The sequence below is a fragment of the Eublepharis macularius genome, chromosome 1 (assembly GCF_028583425.1).
Source record: "Eublepharis macularius isolate TG4126 chromosome 1, MPM_Emac_v1.0, whole genome shotgun sequence".
Lineage (NCBI taxonomy): Eukaryota > Metazoa > Chordata > Lepidosauria > Squamata > Eublepharidae > Eublepharis > Eublepharis macularius.
Genome location: NC_072790.1, coordinates 195,946,776 through 195,966,023, shown reverse-complemented (window position 1 = coordinate 195,966,023; position 19,248 = coordinate 195,946,776). Strand labels below are relative to the sequence as shown.

Here is a 19,248-nt window from a genome sequence, read left to right as displayed (position 1 = left end):
CCGAGAAATGGTTAGACTACCAATTCACTATTTTACAGAACAGTCTTCCTCTTACACTCATATCCCATTCATTCACACTTATGGTACACATGTGTATTCATAGTGTAAGGAGATATACTAAGCCCAGTCTTTAGGCGGGATAAAAATGGTGTAGAACAATAAAAGATAATGATATTGTAAAGAGTGGGACCTGACATTCAGATGTTAAGGTTCTCTACTCCATAATATCAGCCACCCTCACTGGATTCAACCAACAACATTTTTTGAGGTTGGAAAACATTTGCTCCTTGATAAATATGGGGCAGTTTACACATATCATGGTGAAATCATTGCCTTTTATAGAAGCAACACACTAAGAGTTTAAGGTCTGTTTTCTATCATCAGAATAATGAGATACAGTGACCACTGTGTGACACAATCAGGCCTATAATGAAATTATCTCCCTGAGGAAAAGCATAGTCAGGAATCTAGTGCCACCTTAAAGACTAACAAATGCAATGAAGAAGTGGGCTCCAGTTCACAAAAGCTCTGGATGGAATAAAGTCTTGTTGGTCTTTAAGGTGCCACAAGAATCCTGTTTATTTTTGCTACATAGCTACCCTTCTGGAATCATCCTCACCCCAGAGGTTGAAGTGATGAATGGTTGGATGATCCATGACATGTCTTCATCAGTGTATATACAGTAGGGACAACCCTTATCACAAGCCTTGACTTCCTTAGGGGCCTCGTCCCACACACATGTAAACCAAGGCTGTTTCATCACACCGTTTCACCTTCAGTTCGTTTGCACCAATATCACATACACTGTATTTCTTGGGCTGAATAATTTCAGATGCATATAAGTAAATTGTGTTGGAATGTCTCAACAAGATAAAAAAAATGTCCCTGCACAACAAAGAGTAAGATGTCACAGGAGGCTTGTTGTGACATATTACTTTTCTATATGTATCAATTCCCTGTCTCCCCTCTCCCACTGCCCATAGGTAACATGTTTTCTCAAGGTTAACATAATTCCCAATCTATGGTTCAATGTTTCATTTTTCTATTATCCTGCCTGTGGTCTGAACAGAACAGGCCAGGAAAAATTGCACATGGCTGTACATGTGACTCAGTTGCAAGGGGATACCTGTTTGGGACAGTTTAGATAAGAGTCAGGAATGCTTATTGGTTTGTTGGATCTGCACTTCAAATGGCAAGCTGGTTTTTTTCTTTTCTTTTTTTTGCATATTACTCATTATCATGTTCAAGTCGGCCTCTTTAGTCCCTTGATCATTTGAAGGAATTATGATGTTGTTAAAAAGGGGGTGGTACAAACAGCATATCACCAATGTAATTATCATTGCTAATTTTAAAATGCCCACTTTTAAAAATATAATAACCAGACAGCATTAGTTAACATCAGTAAGTTTACCCAGAGTTTACTTGGTGCATAAAGGTAAGTGTGAGAGAAAGTAATTTTTTATATTTAGCTGCTGTAAGTATTAAGGTGCTTAAAGAAATGGCTTCCTTTTTGCTCGAATTGTAGCACCTGGAGAGGCACTTTTGCCCTGCTCTGTTCCCTTTCCTTGTCCTGTGGATCAGTTTGTTATTGTCGGGTAGATTTGTTGTATTTATGATCTTTTGCTTTTTCATATTGTAAGCCACTTTGAGTCCACACTTAGTGGAGAATAGTAGGGTAAAAGTATCCAAATAATTAAAATAAATATAAAAATAAAATACCACCAAGGAAGCTGAAAAACCACAACGAGACAAAAAGACCACACATTGCCCCAAAATTGAGCCTTAGTATGTGGTGTTATGATGTCCTCAGGTTTATGCTTTTCTAACAATCACTTGCTCAGTCTTTCATGCTGATTTCCCTCATCATTCCGCACAGTGCTGACAGAGTCTAGGTTATTCTGGGTACAGCTGGAAAAGGCAAGACATGCCCTGCAGTATCAGTTACCTGAAAAGGGAGACAGGATCAGAAGTGAACAACATTCTGGGAGTAAGTGCAATGTAAATGTGGGCCTTGATCCATGCAAGCCTGAGAACCCAGAGTGGCCCTGTAATTCTGAAAAGTTTTGAAGCCATTGTTACCTAACTAATTGGCCACATGGCCTAGAACTCCCCAAGATCCTTAGCCCACACACAGCCAAATGTACAGAGACTCCATATTGCCTCAAGCCAGTGAATCACAATCAGGCCCACATGCAATTTTAAATTGTACCTCTTGAGAGCAAACAGCCAGCTGCCTGGGCGGAAGCTGTCACTCACACTTCAACCAAAGGTTATGCAACTAGTAGAGATCCTCACCTCGCCAGGCCAAGATGAATTACCATTATTTGCAGGACAATAACACATATTTCCCTTTACTCAAGCAAATGCCTTACAATACAGACCCACCAGTAACCTAATAAAGACACTGCTCAGGAAGGTAACATCATCACCTGCCCCATTAGACTTCCCCACACAGACTCCAAGTTTCAGTTTACCACTGCTGTCAAGAACAAGGAAGAAACTTTCACATTTATACAGCTCTTCTGGGCCAGCATTTTAAGTCCAATTCTACTCCTCGGCTGCCTGCCCCTCTGCCACCCTAACAGAAGTATTTACTCTGCTTGAATTTTTCACTCCTCATGCCAGAAATCCAAGACTATGCCCATGCTACAGGATCCAAAAACATGAAACTTTTCTTCTTAAGTCCTCTGTCTTTACCACCTTAGTCCTGCTTTCCTCGCTCAGTTCCCTCACCCTCTGTTCCTTCCTCTATAGAGTTCTGCTTGGAAGAACCTCAACCCCACACCCCGTTCTTCTCCTCCAAACCCAGCACTATCATTGTCTCCTGTCCCCTTCCCCCCTCTCTTAGGAACACAAACATTAAAATATGAGCAGAATCCAGTTTTTTAGTAGCCATGGAGAAATATATCTAGTTTCATTGGATGGCTTTCACTAAGAATTGCTGTAATTGCTTGTTGGCTGCTTATTTCCCAATTTGATTGATTTGCATCTATGCGACTTATTAGTGCTAACATATTAAAAAATCTTAGTGTTTCATTGCATTGCCTTTTTATCTATTCTCTATCTGTGTGTTTTATTTATGCTTGTATATGCTCAAAAATCAAATCTAGATCAATTTATGGTTTCCTCAGTCTCTCTCTATCCCCTTCACAATTTCAGCTGAAAATCTGGAGGGAGAGAGGGAGGGAGGGAGGAAGAGAGAAGGAGAAATGTGATATATTTAGGCTTAGGGAAAACAAATATGAAATATTTTGTTTATTAGGCTAAGGAAACTTAAATGTATTGCTTGTTTTCCTCTCAACGCTATTATAACTGTTTGTTTATATGTTTATTGGTTGTATAAGATTGTATAACTTTTAATTTAGTGTCTAATTTAGAATCTGTATAACTTTTATATTATGCACTTACTTTACTTTAATTTCCTTTTTGAAATAAAATTCTTCCAAAAAAATCTGTTCCCAGGACTGCACCTGAGTATCCACTTCTGATTCTTTCCGTTGGCATTGAGAAGTGCACACGTAAAGTCTTCACATATATGCTTCCTGTGTGTTTTGACAACACAAATCTTTTCTTTTTTAATAGTATAGAGTAGATGTGCTATATGTACTAGCTTTGTAGTAGACAAGTTGCTAACTTAAGTGATCAGGAGTAATTTGCTAAAAATTATTAGACTATATTGCTCCTTGCCCGCTCTAGACAATCCCATCCATGCATGATATGCTCATTTATTTACAATCCTTAATTACATGTCCAACTTTGCTTCAACTCTAGCATAAACTACCATACTTAGTGTTTTGTGCCTAATGAAATACTGAATCTTGAAATGTGAAGTAATAAAATTGCTCCACTGTTATTGTCTATCAGACATAGTTACGAATGTGCTTGCAATTATTTTATTTTGACACATACATGCCCTGTTCTTCATTTGAAAAAATTCAGAGCAGCTTACACAAAGTTCTCCAGGCAGTTTACAGAGATAGTTTTGCCTAGCCTCAGGAATAAAACTATTACCATATATCTCCAAGACCATTCTCTGGGCTTTTTGTAAACCAGCTCCAATTTCCTTGACACCAGAATCCAATCCTGGGGCACCAGCGGGACCATATCAGCACTGCAGATTTTGAAGCACCAGCTTGGGGTCCTTGACTTAAAGGCAGCAGCTCTGTGTAATGGCAAACTACGGTTTGACCACTTGTACCCAAAGTTAATCCCCTTGTGCCATCCCCACACTTTACTCTTGATTTCTAATTCTGGAATGGGGCAAATGATGGTTTGTGCAAATCAAAGTTTACCTGATTTGGATGCAACAATAAGCTAAGTTTACCCAGAAGGAGAGGCTTCATGAGCGCAAAGCATAATTCTAACACTGTACTCCTCTTTTCATTATACATGCTACTTAAAAGCAGGATCGGTTTAAAAAAACCATCATCACCATCACCACCATGAACCATGGATATTTAGATTCAGAAACAGTTGTCCAAGAGTAAAGGAGTCTTGTTTCCACATATGTTCAGAATACTGTATGTCCTACTGCATTCTCACCTTAAAGAGAAATGTATGTGTAGATTTTTGAGTGTATTAAATGTAAGTTACTAAAAACTGCCATCAGCAAGCAAATCTTTATCCAGCATAAGCGCATCTGTCTACAGCAACATTCTCTCTCTCTCTCTCTCTCTCTCTCTCTCTCTCTCTCTCTCTCTCTCTCTGGTGGTATTGCTCTTGTTCTGTCCATTGTTTCATTTGTAACTTTAGATTATAATCAAAATTATGCATTGTATATGTCTTGCATTATCAACCTAACCGGGTCACAGCTTAGTTGATTCCCCATAATATTGATTCCGAGATGACTTTTCCATTTCCTATTGCTATATGGATAAGTGAAAAAAGTATCTAACAGGAAATTGCCCATTTTTCTTCCATGCTAGGTGTGGCTGTAGATCTAAACATGTGTGTATGTATCTATATCTAGAGGCAGTCAAGCTGATTCTGAACCAAACCCAAACCACTTTTTTTCCTGAAATGGAACTTCATTGAAGAAAAGTTTAAAATAAATTCAGGTTCAAAATAACAGTTTTACTAACACACACAAAGACATGTGTGCTTACACACATAGAGCTATATACTCAAATAGTATTAATAATGGTTCATTTGTATATTGCTCTTCTAGACAGATTAGAGCCCACTCACAGTGGTTAACAAAATTCAATGTTATTATTCTTAAATGTCCCTAACAAAAATTGTTAACATGTAAAATTAATGCCTGAGAGGATTTTTAGACAGTATGTGTTTACACAGGTTTCTGTGTAACCTTCAAAGGCTGTGGTGCAGACAAAGATCTACTGCTTTAAGAGTTAAATATTTAACCCAGTTCAAATAATTCCAGTCAAAAACATTACAAATGCACTATACATAAGGCACATTTCATTATATTTGTAAGTTATGGCTAACATTTAAGTGAAATAATTCTACACATAAACTTGATGTGCCTGTGCAATCGTATTGAACTAGATTCACAGGTGCACCGACTCATCTACCAGATTCTTACTGACATGAATCAGATCAACTCTGAGGTCACTAGACCAGACCAGAAGAAAATCCAAACATTTTGTGTTTTGACATCATGTCTGCTTGTCCTTCAAGGGCTGACCATCACCACAGGGCACATGCCATTGGAGTTCCACTTCTGATTTGAACCAAGCATTCTCTATCTCTACCCAACTATTTATTTTTTAAAAAATGGCTTTTAAAAAGTGTAACCAAAATCTGTAGATGCGACTCACAGATGTCAGTGTCAATGAGAACTGGACTGCTCCCAATGATGACACTCAGCAGAAATATAGGGTGTCAAACTGAAATCTACCTCTTCCCTTTCTCTACAATGCACTCACATAATCTGCAAGAGCAGTTTTTTTCCTTAAGGGAAATGCTTAACTAGTTAATTATGCTAACGCACCATAATTTTCTCGTCTTCTGATTACTACCTAAACAGGCACAGTGATTTAACATCTTAATGCTACATTCTATTCAGTTCTACACTTACTACAGTGGTATCTGTAGCAAACAAGGTACTGAACCTTACTTAAGGAATTTATAATAAAGCGGCATTTTTTCCTACCAATAAAAGTAAGTGTGGAAAGATAACTCTTTTTAGTGCATGAAACAGTTTCTATTTTAGCATTTTATATCTTTCTGCAGAAGTAATTTTCTCTTCATCTTAATGCACTAAACTTTTTTTAGAAATATGTATTCATTTGTGCCAAAACTGATCTCAATAAATCAGCAAGAAGAATAAATGCTCACTTATCTTTGAGTGCATTTAAAGTAGGATTAAATCTGAAACTCAAGATTTAGCTCTAGCCCTAGCCTGATATTTTTAATAATTACCACAAACTTTATGATGAAGAAAGAGTTCTACAGGCAGCTTTCTGATATACAGAGATCAAACAATTTAATGCTGGTATGCAAAGGTAGTCACACTGAGACTCTTTAGTTAACTGCTGATTAATAATTATGAGAAAGCTGGGAATAAATCGGTCTGCAAAATATTACATGCCGTGCAGAAACACAAACCATTCTCTGAATGCTCAAGACTGCAGGATACATAATGCATTACTGTGTATAGATGTTTTACTGTACTACTTCCTGAGGGCCCCCTATGCAATTCAAAACGTTCCTCTAGGGATTTAACCTTCTTCAAAACAAATCAAGTAATACTGAAAGCTAGTTTAAATGAAGCCTGTTTCACAGAAATGCAGAAACCACAGCCACAATTAAGCATAGGAGTATTTAAAATCCACAACACAACAGGTTTTCCCTTCTAAACTGCACAGTTGTCTTCAATGGGAGGGGATTTTCATACTACAAGGGCAGCCACGCTGAGGGAGAATGTTTGGTGTCTACTACACATTTTACAGGATAATCATTTAGTGCTAAAAATAGCTCTGCTTCCTTTAAGGCTACCACAGAACCTGATCTGCAATAAGAACAATTCCTAGGCTTCAATAAGGTAAATATTTTGCTTTTTTACTTATTGGTATGCACTTGTGGAAGGGCTTGTAGTACAGCTGCTTTAAAGCAGATGGGAGATGAACGTCTTTCCAGTTTGGAGTTAGAAACTGGAGAGCTCCTATGGCGTTACTAGTTCATGCACTCACTCATACACACAGGGATACAAAAGAGAGGAAGTTGTACTTTACCGGTACAGAAGTTCATGAGTGCTGAGGAATTGTTCACAGAAGCAAGACAAGGCAAACCGTCTTCCATTCTCGCCACCTAGATTATGAGAGCTACAAACCAGCTCTGTCTACAGCTCTTGCTGCCTCGCCAGACTTTTTACAGCAAGCCCCCGTTCTCCAAATCAGACAACATTCTTTGAATTCTGAGGAGATCCGTCCCGTTCAGATAGCCACGAAAGCAACTGTGTGCAGCAAAAATGCCTGTGATAAGGTTTCCTCCTCCGGAGCTCTTGCATTCAACTGAGCAAAAGGACAGCGTCTGCCTTTGAGTGAGTGTGTGAGTGAGAGGCAGAAGGGGGTGGGATACTTAGGGAAGGGGGAAAAAACTGAGACTGCTGGAAGGAGTGGCTAAAATCTAGACGTCAAACACACTAATAAAGGCACTTGGTAGCGCAGACACTGCACAGCAATCTGTCATGCTGCACAAACTAGGAATCAAAAGGCATTACAAGTTTGCTTTCTGTGTTTCAAAAAAGAAAGGAAGCCATTAAGGAGTCAAGGGGACTGGTTAACCAAGCCCTACGGTTTGGTTTACGTAGAAAACAATGGTTTCTACATAACCAAGACCTTGCTTTGTTTGAAACAGATTTCATTGGCAGAAACAGATTTCATTGGGAGCCCTTTACATTGGATCAGACTGTGGTGTGGCAACTGCTAAGGCATGATCTCCAGGTAGAACTACCACCTGGTAGAATAACTTACCAGGAGAAATGAAGACAGCCCCCACGGGTCTGCCCTTCTGTAGATTTTAACAACAGAATTTTTAGGAGGATTTGTCTGTGTGTGTGTCAGTTGGGGTACTGTTCTTTTTTAATACTGTTTTACTGGTGCTATACCTTGTGCACTTGCTAATATGTATAAGCAAGCATTCTATATCTAGTCTGATTGAGGGAATAGAAGTTGTAACTGCAACCAGAAGGCCTATATTTAAATACCCACTTTACTGTAAAATTCAATCAGTGGAATATGCCAAACTGCACTCTCTCAAGTACCTCATCTCTCTAGGAAAAATAACAGATTGTTATCTTACTAGAAAATCAGTTAAATATCCTGGAATAATTATAACGGGACAAAATGATAACCTATACAAAGATAGCTACCAAAAAGACCAGATAAACAAAGATGCGAAAAACCGAATATCTCATGACTAGGAAGGATCTCCGCTGCTAAAATTAATATATTGCCAAAACTAATTTTTTTGTTTCAGATGCTCCCAAATCCATACAGATGAAGAGATTCTTAAAAATGGCAGAAAAGGATAAATGACTTTGTATAGAATAGAAGGAAATCAGGAATAAGACTTACAATGAAATTCTAAGAAGAGTTAGGATTGGGCTTAGACTGGAGCCATTTAGGATTGCACTGTTAAAATATTACAAGATGAAAAAAGCCGAAATGGATTGGCGGTACCAAATATTAAACTGTACCGCCAAGTGGCCGCAATAGTTTGGATATCAGATTAGATTAAATCTGAACAGAAAACATATAAAATTGGAGACACCATGGAAGAAATTCATAATTATTTATGGATTAAGAAATCATTAAAACTATTCAAAGACAAGTTGGTACTCATATTCTGAGGGATGGACTATTAAGAATGTGGTTTCAATGCAGAAATAGATTAAGTCCAGTAATCTCTCCACTTACATCACCAATAGATGCCTATTATGGTATTACTAAAAGAAATAAAATCGATCATGTAAATTATGAAAATATGATGGACAAGCATGGAAAAATAAAAACATGGCAAGGAATTCAAGCTCAAGGGAAAAATCTCATGGTTGATGTACTATCAAGTAGTGTTCAGATTTAAAGAACAACTATCCAAAGAAGCAGTCGATTAAGAGAAAAAACAGTGTTCAAACAACTAATCAGTGGAGATCTAAAACATCTGCTAGAAAAAGTATATAAAATTCTATTGCAATATGAAACAGAATCAGAACAAGTTAAAAACTGTATGATAAAATTTTGAAGAAAATATTTCTATGAGGCAATGGGAAAACGTATGGACTAAAGAAATTAAATTTACAGACTGTCAAATGTTAAGAGAATTAATATAAAAGTTTTTAGATGGTATATTACTTCTAAGGAAATTGCAAAAACTAATAAGGATTATAGTGGAAAGTGTTGGAAATATCAATTTATGGATGCAACATTCTATCATATATGGTGGACATGCAAGAAGATGAGAAGATACTGGATAAAAATACATGAAGAGATGCAAAAGATATTATAGTTATGCTTTGTGCTGGACCCTAAAAATATGTTATTAAATATTTTACCAAGTAACATTACAAAAGTACACAATGAACTTTTTAAATAGATGATGACAGCAGTGAGAATAGTATATGCAACCAAGTAGAAGGCAGAATCTTGTCCAGGTGTGACTGAATGGATGAACAAATTGTACGTATATGCGTCAATGACTAAATTAACTTCTCATATACACAAGAAACCAATTTCAGTATTTCAGGAAAAATGGAAAGGGTTTTTTTTTTTTACTATGTGGCTGAAATTTAAGAAAACTAAAACTTTTTTTTAGTAAAATAGATCAATTGTTAAATCAGTAATCTAAACTGTGAAATGGTGAATACCGTGTTAAATGCTGAATATAAAATGTCGTGTATAGTGTATTTTACTATAAATAAGTATGGGGAAGGAGAGAAGAAATACTTCGTAGTTTTATTACTCTGTAACATATTCTGTTTCTGATATTTTGGGCATTGTCTAATGCTATATTCTGTGTTAAATAATACACACACACAAACACACACACGTATACATTTTTTTTTAAAGTACCTAATCACAGGGATGGCTATAGAATAATATGGAATATCCCTGTGTAATCTCCCTGAGGCTGCTGGAGGAAGAACAGAATATGATTAAGTTTGAGTGTGATGGTGAAAGATCTACCACTGCATTATACTTGCTTATTACAAAGTCAAGGCCGCCCAGGCAATACATGGGCAATCAGGAGTCTGCAGCGCATTGAAGAGGCACAGTATCTCCAAATGAAAAAAAAAAAAACAACACACCAGCTTTTGCAAGATTATCATTCCATTAAGTGCGAGACAGTGCACTCATATTACAACTGCACTACAGTCCATTTAATATGATCATGCTTTTGTCCAACTTGCAAAATTGAACAGAGCCAGAGGAAAGTTAATGAATGCAACATGTGTTCACTCTTTTGGTAGCCGTGCCTAAAGCCAACTGGCAGAACGATCACAGCAAGATAAATGTCAAAATAAAGCAATCTTACTGCAATGTGGAGGGTTTTTTCCCTTTCTATTTAATATGTTATATGAGTAATTTACATCTCTCCAAGCACACAGCTTTAAAAACGCAAGGCTTCAACACAAAGAACCCTCAAGAAAATGCAATCGATGAAAATGTCTGAGTTGGAAGACAAGAACACACACACAGACACATCAATATATGTATGCATAAGTGCCGAATTGTTATCACATTCTAGTGCTACTCATTTACTTTTGAACAGGAGATTCAACAGTGATTGAGTCGTCATTGTCCCCCCCCCCCCGCCCCCCAATACCTGCCTCACTGACAGTCCACTTCACTGGCACATGGTCTCTCCAGGAACTACTTCCAATCCTGCATGCTTTAATGGTAACATCGTTGAAAGCTGCTGTAGCACAGTGGTTAAATGGTCGGACTGTGAATCAGCACTCTGCTAGTTCGACTATCATGATCTCAGCAGGTGGCCTTGGGTAAGCCACTCCTCTCAGCCCCAGCTCCCCAGCTGTATTGTGGGGATAATAACAACACTGAGTTTGTTCACTGCTTCGAGCTGGGCACTAATCTGTCTAGCAGAGCAGTATATGATGAGCACACTATTATTATTATTATTATTATTTGAATTATCCAAAACACAATCAACAATAAGCAGAAGTCACATTTATCACCATAGTCATCATCCACATGAATGATGTTACTGAGTTGTTCTTGCAATACATTGGGCCTTCCTCTGCTACAAACCTAGGATGATCATGAGAGAATTTTTGAAACTAAGTACTAAAAACATATTAGTTTTTAAAAAAACACCAATTCAGCATAAAGCATTGTTGGTTATAGTAATGTAACAAACACCCTTCTGTTTGAATCACAACTGAACTGCAAACTGGCAGCAGCACCTTTGACCATCCAAAAATCATTAGCTTTATTTGAAAACTTGAAACATTTCTAAATTGAACTGCAGAAGTTCTGTGAATGCATGTTCTCAAACTGCTTCCCTGTAGCTATCTCTGCTCCCCTTACCTGCAATTCTGTTCAACCCACCCAAAAGAAAACCCCAATTTACAATATCAGTGTTCTCCTCTGTTGTCTAAATCCTTCTTGGAAGGCCAGAAAGTTGTATGACTTGTCTCTAGTCCAGGCTTGTCCATTGTGCCTACCTCATTTGCAAAGCTGAGTGTGTCATGTTAATGAAGTTTTCGTGTTAATATGGTATTCTGAACTGGATCATAAATACTTTGTACGGTATATTTGCGAAATGATGCCTGGGAACTGAAGTTTATCCAGGTAGTTCTGAACAGGTACTGAGCCAACATGATTACTTGTGGATTAATGCCATTGATTGCAGGTACAAATGGAGTATGCACATTCAAAATGTAGCTGATCCTAAATGATAAATGATCTGCCATAACGATTCTGGGGCATATGTAATGGGGCATACACTTGAACACTGACCAGATCAGCATCCTGTTTGCCAGTTGCAAACAAAGACCTCATTTTTCAGCAACTGATTCAATAGGGTTGGTAGATCATTTCATTGCTTACTAGATTATGTTACATTGGTTACTAATACAGCACAACACAATCGACTTTTCATGCATGCACGTTCTCACACAACCTGATTTGAGTTCTACTACCCACCCCCACATATCCTTGCTGCACAAGGACTCCAAACATCCGGAAGTTATTTAAGTACAGAATACTGCAGCCAGAATATTGACTGAAGTGGGTTGTAGGGACCATATCACTCCAGCCTTGTTCCATCTACCCTGGCTCCCAATTTGCTTCTGGGCTGAATTCAAGGTGCCTGTATTGACCTTTAAAGTCCTATATGGCTTGGGGGCAGCATACCTGATGGATCGTCTTCTCCAATATGAACCTACCCAATCCACTCTGGTCATCTTGGAAAGCCTGCTTCAAGTGCCTCCACCATCTGAGGCTTGATGGGTGGCAACCTGAGAAATGGCCTTCTTGGTCATGGCACCAAAACTTTGGAACTCCCTCCCACGGAGATTTGTCTGTCTCTCTATCATTGTCTTCCACCAGCAGATGAAGACTTTTTGTTTTGTTTGGCATATCTTCAGCAACTCTTATGGCCCTTCCTCCCTGGGGGTGTTGCATGTCTATATGTCTGTGTCTATATTTTTTTATTGTATTTTATTTTAAATGCTATTTTAAATACTTTTATGTTCACCACCTCGGGGACCTCATTTGGGTGAAAACGCAGCATAAACATTTTTAATTCTTTAAAGGTGCCACAAGACACTGATATTTTTGTTGCTATAGTCCAAAGAAAACTTTTACATTTGTCACTTCTAGGAAGGATTTTTTTAAATATTTTGTAAACCAAACCAGAATCAGAATAGAATTCTCCTAGGGTCACGTCAGAACAATACTGGCACTGTTAGAAAAGCTGAAAATGAACCAAGGGAAACTGGATGGTTCAAAAAGGACACTTGGATCTTATTATTCTCTAATCTTGCAATTTAAGACAACTCATTGGGGTGAAAATTAAGTTTGTGTGAGAATGTTCCCCCCAAATACATTTCCGAAAGAAGACTAATAGCATGAACTTCAGACTAAAAGGAACAAAGAACTGACCAACAGAGTTCTTTGAAATGTGGACGTCTCATGCTGAAGATAGGTTTTATTTGAGGAGAATGGAAGCACTGAGTACCTGAGCACTGAACTCATATTACATTGAAGAGAAACAAAGTTTTGTGTATGTTTGAATATAATAGGAAACATTTTGGTTTCCATGAAGGAGGATTTACTTAAGTAAATTATGAACACTTTGCTAGCAGTGATGCTTATGCTTCAAAAAGCTTTTAAGGTATGTTACAGGTTAGATTAGTTGAATTACGTCCCCTTTCCCACAGAAGTCTTCTGAGAAGCCCAATGACTCATTGCTGAGACCAAGGGACCCCTGGATGCAAAAAGCCACTTGGCAGAAGGGAAAATCAGGCACAGTGGCCGTTCCTCCTTTTTACCAGGGTGGAGGGGAAAACCCTGCTTCTGAGAGGTGTATCTAATTTATCAGCATATTTCCAACATTGTGAAGTAAGTGCTTCTTTAGATATCTGAACCCCACTTTCTCCCCAATGGAGTCCCAAAGCAGCTTACAATATGGTCCCCCCTTTCCTCCTTTTTATCCTCACAAACACCATCCTGTGAGGTGGAGAGAGTGTGCGTGGCCCCAGGTCACTCACTGATTGTTCATGGCAGAGTGGAGATCCAAACTCTCTAACTCACTGCACCACACTGGCTCTCGGAGCTCACAAGGAAAAAGCTTTTGCTGCTGGTTTTTTCCCAGTTGGCACTCAAAGACATACTGCCCCCACACCAGGAAGTTTGATTCAGCTACCATGACTCATAGCTGCTGATAGACCCATCCACCATTAATGTATTCAATTCCCTTTTAAGGCTTTGCAAATGAGTGCTGCCTCTCTGTAAGCAGCCTTTTCCTTCCTAAGGAATCATCTGTTCAATTTAAGAAAAGAAATCTGCTTTGTACATGTAAGGGCTATTTCATATTTGGCATTTTTTTAGGGCAAACCTTCATTACATGGTATACCTAGAAGTATCAGATATGAATGTGGCTCCCTATTGAACATACAGGGGGTGGCAAGCTTGGGTTTGCTGTCAAGTAATGTATGACTTCACTCTTCTATTTTTTGAAACATCTGGCACACAGAATTATTTCTTTCACTGGAAGTGAGTGCTACTGTCATAGCCCTGGAGAAGATATTTTGGTCAACCATGGCAAGAACAGATAAGTTTAAACACTAGCTCTGAATATCAAGGTTTTTTTCCAAGCAGTGGGATTCATTTTGCAATAGATAGATAAACCATTTCTCACTTGATCAAAGAGTTTGGCAGCTACATGTTATCTATGTGACACAATTCTAACATTTTTCCTCACACAGATGAACCAGATGCATTTGCTTTGGGGAAATATTAAATATGAAAGTAACTTTATCTAGGTAAAATAAATGTTTAAAATGGACACAGTTAACACATGACAATCACACAAGAATGTTGAAAATCCTTCATGCATCACCTGGATAAGCAAGCAAGCGAAAGAAAGAAAGAAAGAAGAAAGAAAGAAAGAAAGAAAGAAAGAAAGAAAGAAAGAAAGAAAGAAAGAAAGAAAGAAAGAAAGAAAGAAAGAAAGAAAGAAAGAAAGAAAGAAAGAAAGAAAGAAAGAAAGAAAGAAAGAAAGAAAGAACGAACGAACGAACGAACGAACGAACGAACGAACGAACGAACGAACGAACGAACGGTAGTGAATGTTGATAATGAGCATTAGGCAACTCATGCAGCCGTATCATGCAGAGTTTTCATTGTTTCTTTTTTTTTTTCAAAAATTTATTGGATTAGATTATAATATTATTCAAAACATACATTACCCCCTTATAGATCTTTTTCTAACCCCCTCCCTTTCCTCCCCCCTTTTTGTTGACTTCCAACAGTTTTCCAACCCTAAGTCTATCTTATTATTTAATTACGTAATATCTCATATATCCTATTATACACACATTTAATACTCTTTTCTCTAAGCTTATTTAATCTCTACTAAAAATACTCTATAATATAAATTTCCCTTTGGATGCCTCAATTAAACCACATATCCTACATAAAATAATACTGGCATAATAATATATATTAGCAATCAAGATATTAAAAGATATAACATTGTATTCATTTTACTTTCCAATCACCTATGTTCTTTGCTGTCCACCATCATCCTAACTCTGATATTAGCTTAGACTCTAATATTCTATTACTCATCCATCTTTTACTATTTTTGTTCTAGGCTTCTTTTAAATCTATAAGGTAACTGTTATATTCAAATATCTCTTACATACACTTTACTTAAACTATATATTGTAAATAATATCTAACTATCTTAATCTTATATATCCATAGTGAAACATCCATTATTTAGTACTCTATAGTTTTTGATTTTATCATAACTCCATTAATAGCTTAGATTTTTATAATTAAATTCCCCCCTCGGTAAAGTCACTTCTCTCTTCTTCTGTTACATTTCAATAATTCTCGAACTGCCACAGTTCTCCTTTCACGTCCCATTTTTTTTCTAAATATTGTTTCAATTTCTCCCAGTCTGCATTATACTGTCCTGGATCAAGATCTTTAAGTTTTCTGGTCATTTTATCCATCTCAGCCATGTACAACAATTTATACATCCAATCTTCTATAGTTGGTATTTCTTGTACTTTCCACTTCTGCGCATACAAGAGTCTCGCTGCTGTAATCATGTAAAATAACAATGTTCTATACTGTGTTGGAATACCTTCCATTCCCAAGTTCAGTAGCAACAATTCTGGGTTCTTATTTATTTGGGTTTGCAAAACCTCATTAATTACTTCAATTATATCTCCCCAGTATTGCTTCGCTACCTCACAAGTCCACCACATATGATATAGTGATCCTTCATGTTTTTTACATTTCCAGCATTTATTTGACATGTTAATATTTCCTAATGCAATTTTCTTTGGTGTCAAATACCAACGATAAATCATTCTGTAGACATTCTCTTTAATACTTGTACAAGCCGTAGTCTTCAGAGTCATTTTCCACAAATATTCCCACGCCTCCATTGTTATTTCTTTATTAAAGTTTATAGCCCACTTCACCATCTGTACTTTTACTGTCTCATCTTCTGTAAACCATTTTAAAAGTACTTTATAAATCCTTGAGATTTCCTTTTTACCTTCTTGAAAAATTACCTCTTCTAGTTCTGAGTTCTCCGTTCTTATTCCTCCTTTCAAACAATCCGAATTGTAAAGATCTCTGATCTGTCTATATTGAAACCAACTGTAACATGAAGACAACTCCTCCTCTGTTTTAATTCTCAATTTTGAAGATTCTACTCGAGTTATCTCCTTATAGGTTACGCATTGCTGCTCATTATCGACAGTCCTCGGATCTATTACTTCATATGGAACCACCCAAGAAGGAATTCCGTCCTGTAGGTAATTTTTATACTTCTTGAGTTTTCATTGTTTCTTTATGAATGCCAACAACCTTTACACTTCAAATATTCACTTTAACATTTACTAGCATGCTAAACAAAAACCCACCTATTTTAAGAAAAGAAAAAAGAGCAAAATAGTAATAATTTTAAACTAGAGTAAAGGCAAAAATGATATGCAGTTTAAAAGACTAACTGGGTTAGGCTTCAACAGATGTACAAATAGACTCAAGGTGGTAGAGAAGTAAACATAAAAATAATTAATCAAAGTATGTGTATGTATGCACAGATGTGTATAATAACCTGAAAATCACATCACAAGATTAACCACTCCCAAAGAGTCTGCTGACACACTCTTGATGTTTGAAGCATTAATTGCAGTGTTATTTTCTTACTACCCATGGGTTGCATGTGGCATTGTGAAAACAGTACATTTGCCACTATTATTGTATTATATATAACTCTACACATTTCACAGAATACAATACAAAATAACAGGAAATTTGCTTCCAACCAGATGTGCTGGTCAAATAGATAGCCCCAACACAGAGTACAGATTAGCATCCAGAAAACCAATGAAAAATTGGCTTAATTCAGGTAGCACAACATCAAACCATGGCCAAAGGAAAACTTACACAGCCGGCATAAATCAACAACTCAGTTGTGGCTGTTATTCTGTGGACTGAAAACAAAAACAGACTAGCAGTCAGGATTTGGGTCTTGAACACTGTAGTGCACACTGTAGTTTGGGTTAAGACTGAAGTGAACTATTTTTACTACACTTATTAGCTAAATGGTGATTACGAGGCATTTTTTAAACAAAAAAAATCATGAGAGCTTATATTTAAAATTTTCTTTCTTCATGTACACAGACCCAACAGCTTCACAAACTCAGTTCTTTTAATAAGACAAGCCAGACTTCCCAATGGCACAAACAAGTAGAGAAAATGCTAATGTCTGGCTCCTTTGAAATCCTTCCCAGGAGTATTAATTTGCTCTGTTGGTGGAAATAATGTTCTTTGGAGCATTAACATAAAGATTCAGAGTGGAACATCTCCTTTATGAGCATCAGTATACTGCTCACTTGCAGAAAAAATAAAAGGTGATGAGTTATACAAATTTAGGATAGATTAAAAGAAAGATCTTGCAAAGTGTATATTGTTTTCAGATTTTGGGGTAAACCTATGGCCAATTCAGTCTTAGACATTCCTGAGATGCAACATTTTGATCATTGTGGCAGATCAGAAGCAATGTTTTTCCGGTTGTGTTTTAGCATAGTAACTTCAAACTCTTTCCTCCTTCCACATGTAGCTAGCAGAAGCAAATTTACTACAGTTTGGTGTAGTTGTGTAGTGGTTAAGAGCGCAGGACTCTAATCTGGAGAGCCGGGTTTGATTCCCTACTCCTCCACTTGAAGCCAGCTGGGTGACCTTGGGCTAGTCACAGTTCTCTGGAGCTTTCTCAGCCCCACCCACCTCACAGGGTGTTTTGTTGTGGGGATAATAATGACATACTTTGTAAACCGCTCTGAGTGGGCATTAAGTTGTCCTGAAGGGCGGTATATAAATCGAATGTTATTGTTGTTGTTGTTACAGCTCAAAACAGATGCAAATCTCTAGTATTTAGGGTTGTTTTGTTTAGTGGAGGTATTGAAGAGAAAACTATTTTTTGAAAAAAATATGATTTGCAGTATCTTACATTTTAAGCAAGTTCCTTTTGCACAACAGCTGCAAGCTGGCATGTACTTCACCTATATACTAATAGCAACAGCAAGAAATGCTGACCTGCACTTAGTAAAATAGCTGAGTATCTTTTGCCACCTGTGGAAGCAGAAAATAGCTGTCACAGAAAGTGTTCAACAACACCAACAAAACTACACCACAGGTAGACAGGCTAGGTTCTGTGAGTTTCGGTCACACCTTTGATTTTTCTAGCTGGAAATTAATTCTTTATTGCAAGAGAAAAAGAAAAAAAGCACGGAAGCAAGGGGCAGAGTATCACTACTACCACACTGGTTGAGGTGAAAACCTTTTAAAACTCCAAATTGAAAAATGGTGACCAACTCAAAGAAAATGTCATGAGATCTTACAGTACACAGATTCTTTTATAAAATTCAAATTGCAAGATAGTTTCAGGTTGGTGGCCATGTTTGTATGCAGCAGAACAGCAGGATTTGAGAACAGTGGCACCTTAGAGACTAACAAGATTTTCAGGGTATGAACTTTCAAAAGTCAAAGGTCCCTTCTTCAAATACAAAATACAAACGTTGCTGCCAACTTAATGTGCATGCAAAATTGCTTTCAGATTTCTGGTAGCAAGCTCAAGGCAAACAGGAAGTTACTTTGAGATAGTTCAAAAGGAGGCAAAAGCAAGCAATACTCATACTTCACAAACTGTGGGCATCGTAAATTCAAACGTGGTAACATTAAAACACTTGGTTGAATAAAATGATTAAATTTTGGATACATTCTTTCTGGATTGAGCTTCACATGTAAAACTATATTGGGTTCAGATATTCACTGGATTTGAAGGTACTGAATTTACACGGTGCTGCACAAAAACTTGACACATGGGAAGTTATTAGGCAATCTCTTTCTCATAAAAATACCATAACTTTCTGCACTCATGGTTATATTTTAAACTCTACTATCAAATTGATTCCCACTGACTAGATTTAGGTTAGAGATACCTGGCTTGACCCCAAGAACTATCAATAGCGGACAACTAACAAAACTTTTCCACCTCTGCCAGTGCTCCCCAAAA

The 19,248-nt window shown here is 37.3% G+C and overlaps 1 protein-coding gene across 7 annotated transcripts in view; it reads right to left on the bottom strand.

Annotated features, from left to right (window-relative positions):
* EML4 (EMAP like 4) overlaps window positions 1-19,248 on the bottom strand; it is a 206,113-nt gene that overhangs the window by 99,324 nt on the left and 87,541 nt on the right. For 6 of the 7 annotated variants that reach the window (XM_054982905.1, XM_054982923.1, XM_054982915.1 and 3 more), the window contains exon 1: window positions 7,197-7,509. The exons of the other annotated variant lie outside the window; for it this stretch is intronic. In XM_054982905.1, coding sequence (XP_054838880.1) covers window positions 7,197-7,263 — 67 coding nt within the window. In that variant the 5' untranslated portion in view covers window positions 7,264-7,509. Of the gene's footprint in view, window positions 1-7,196; window positions 7,510-19,248 lie in introns of those variants that run through there. 7 annotated transcript variants of the gene reach the window in all.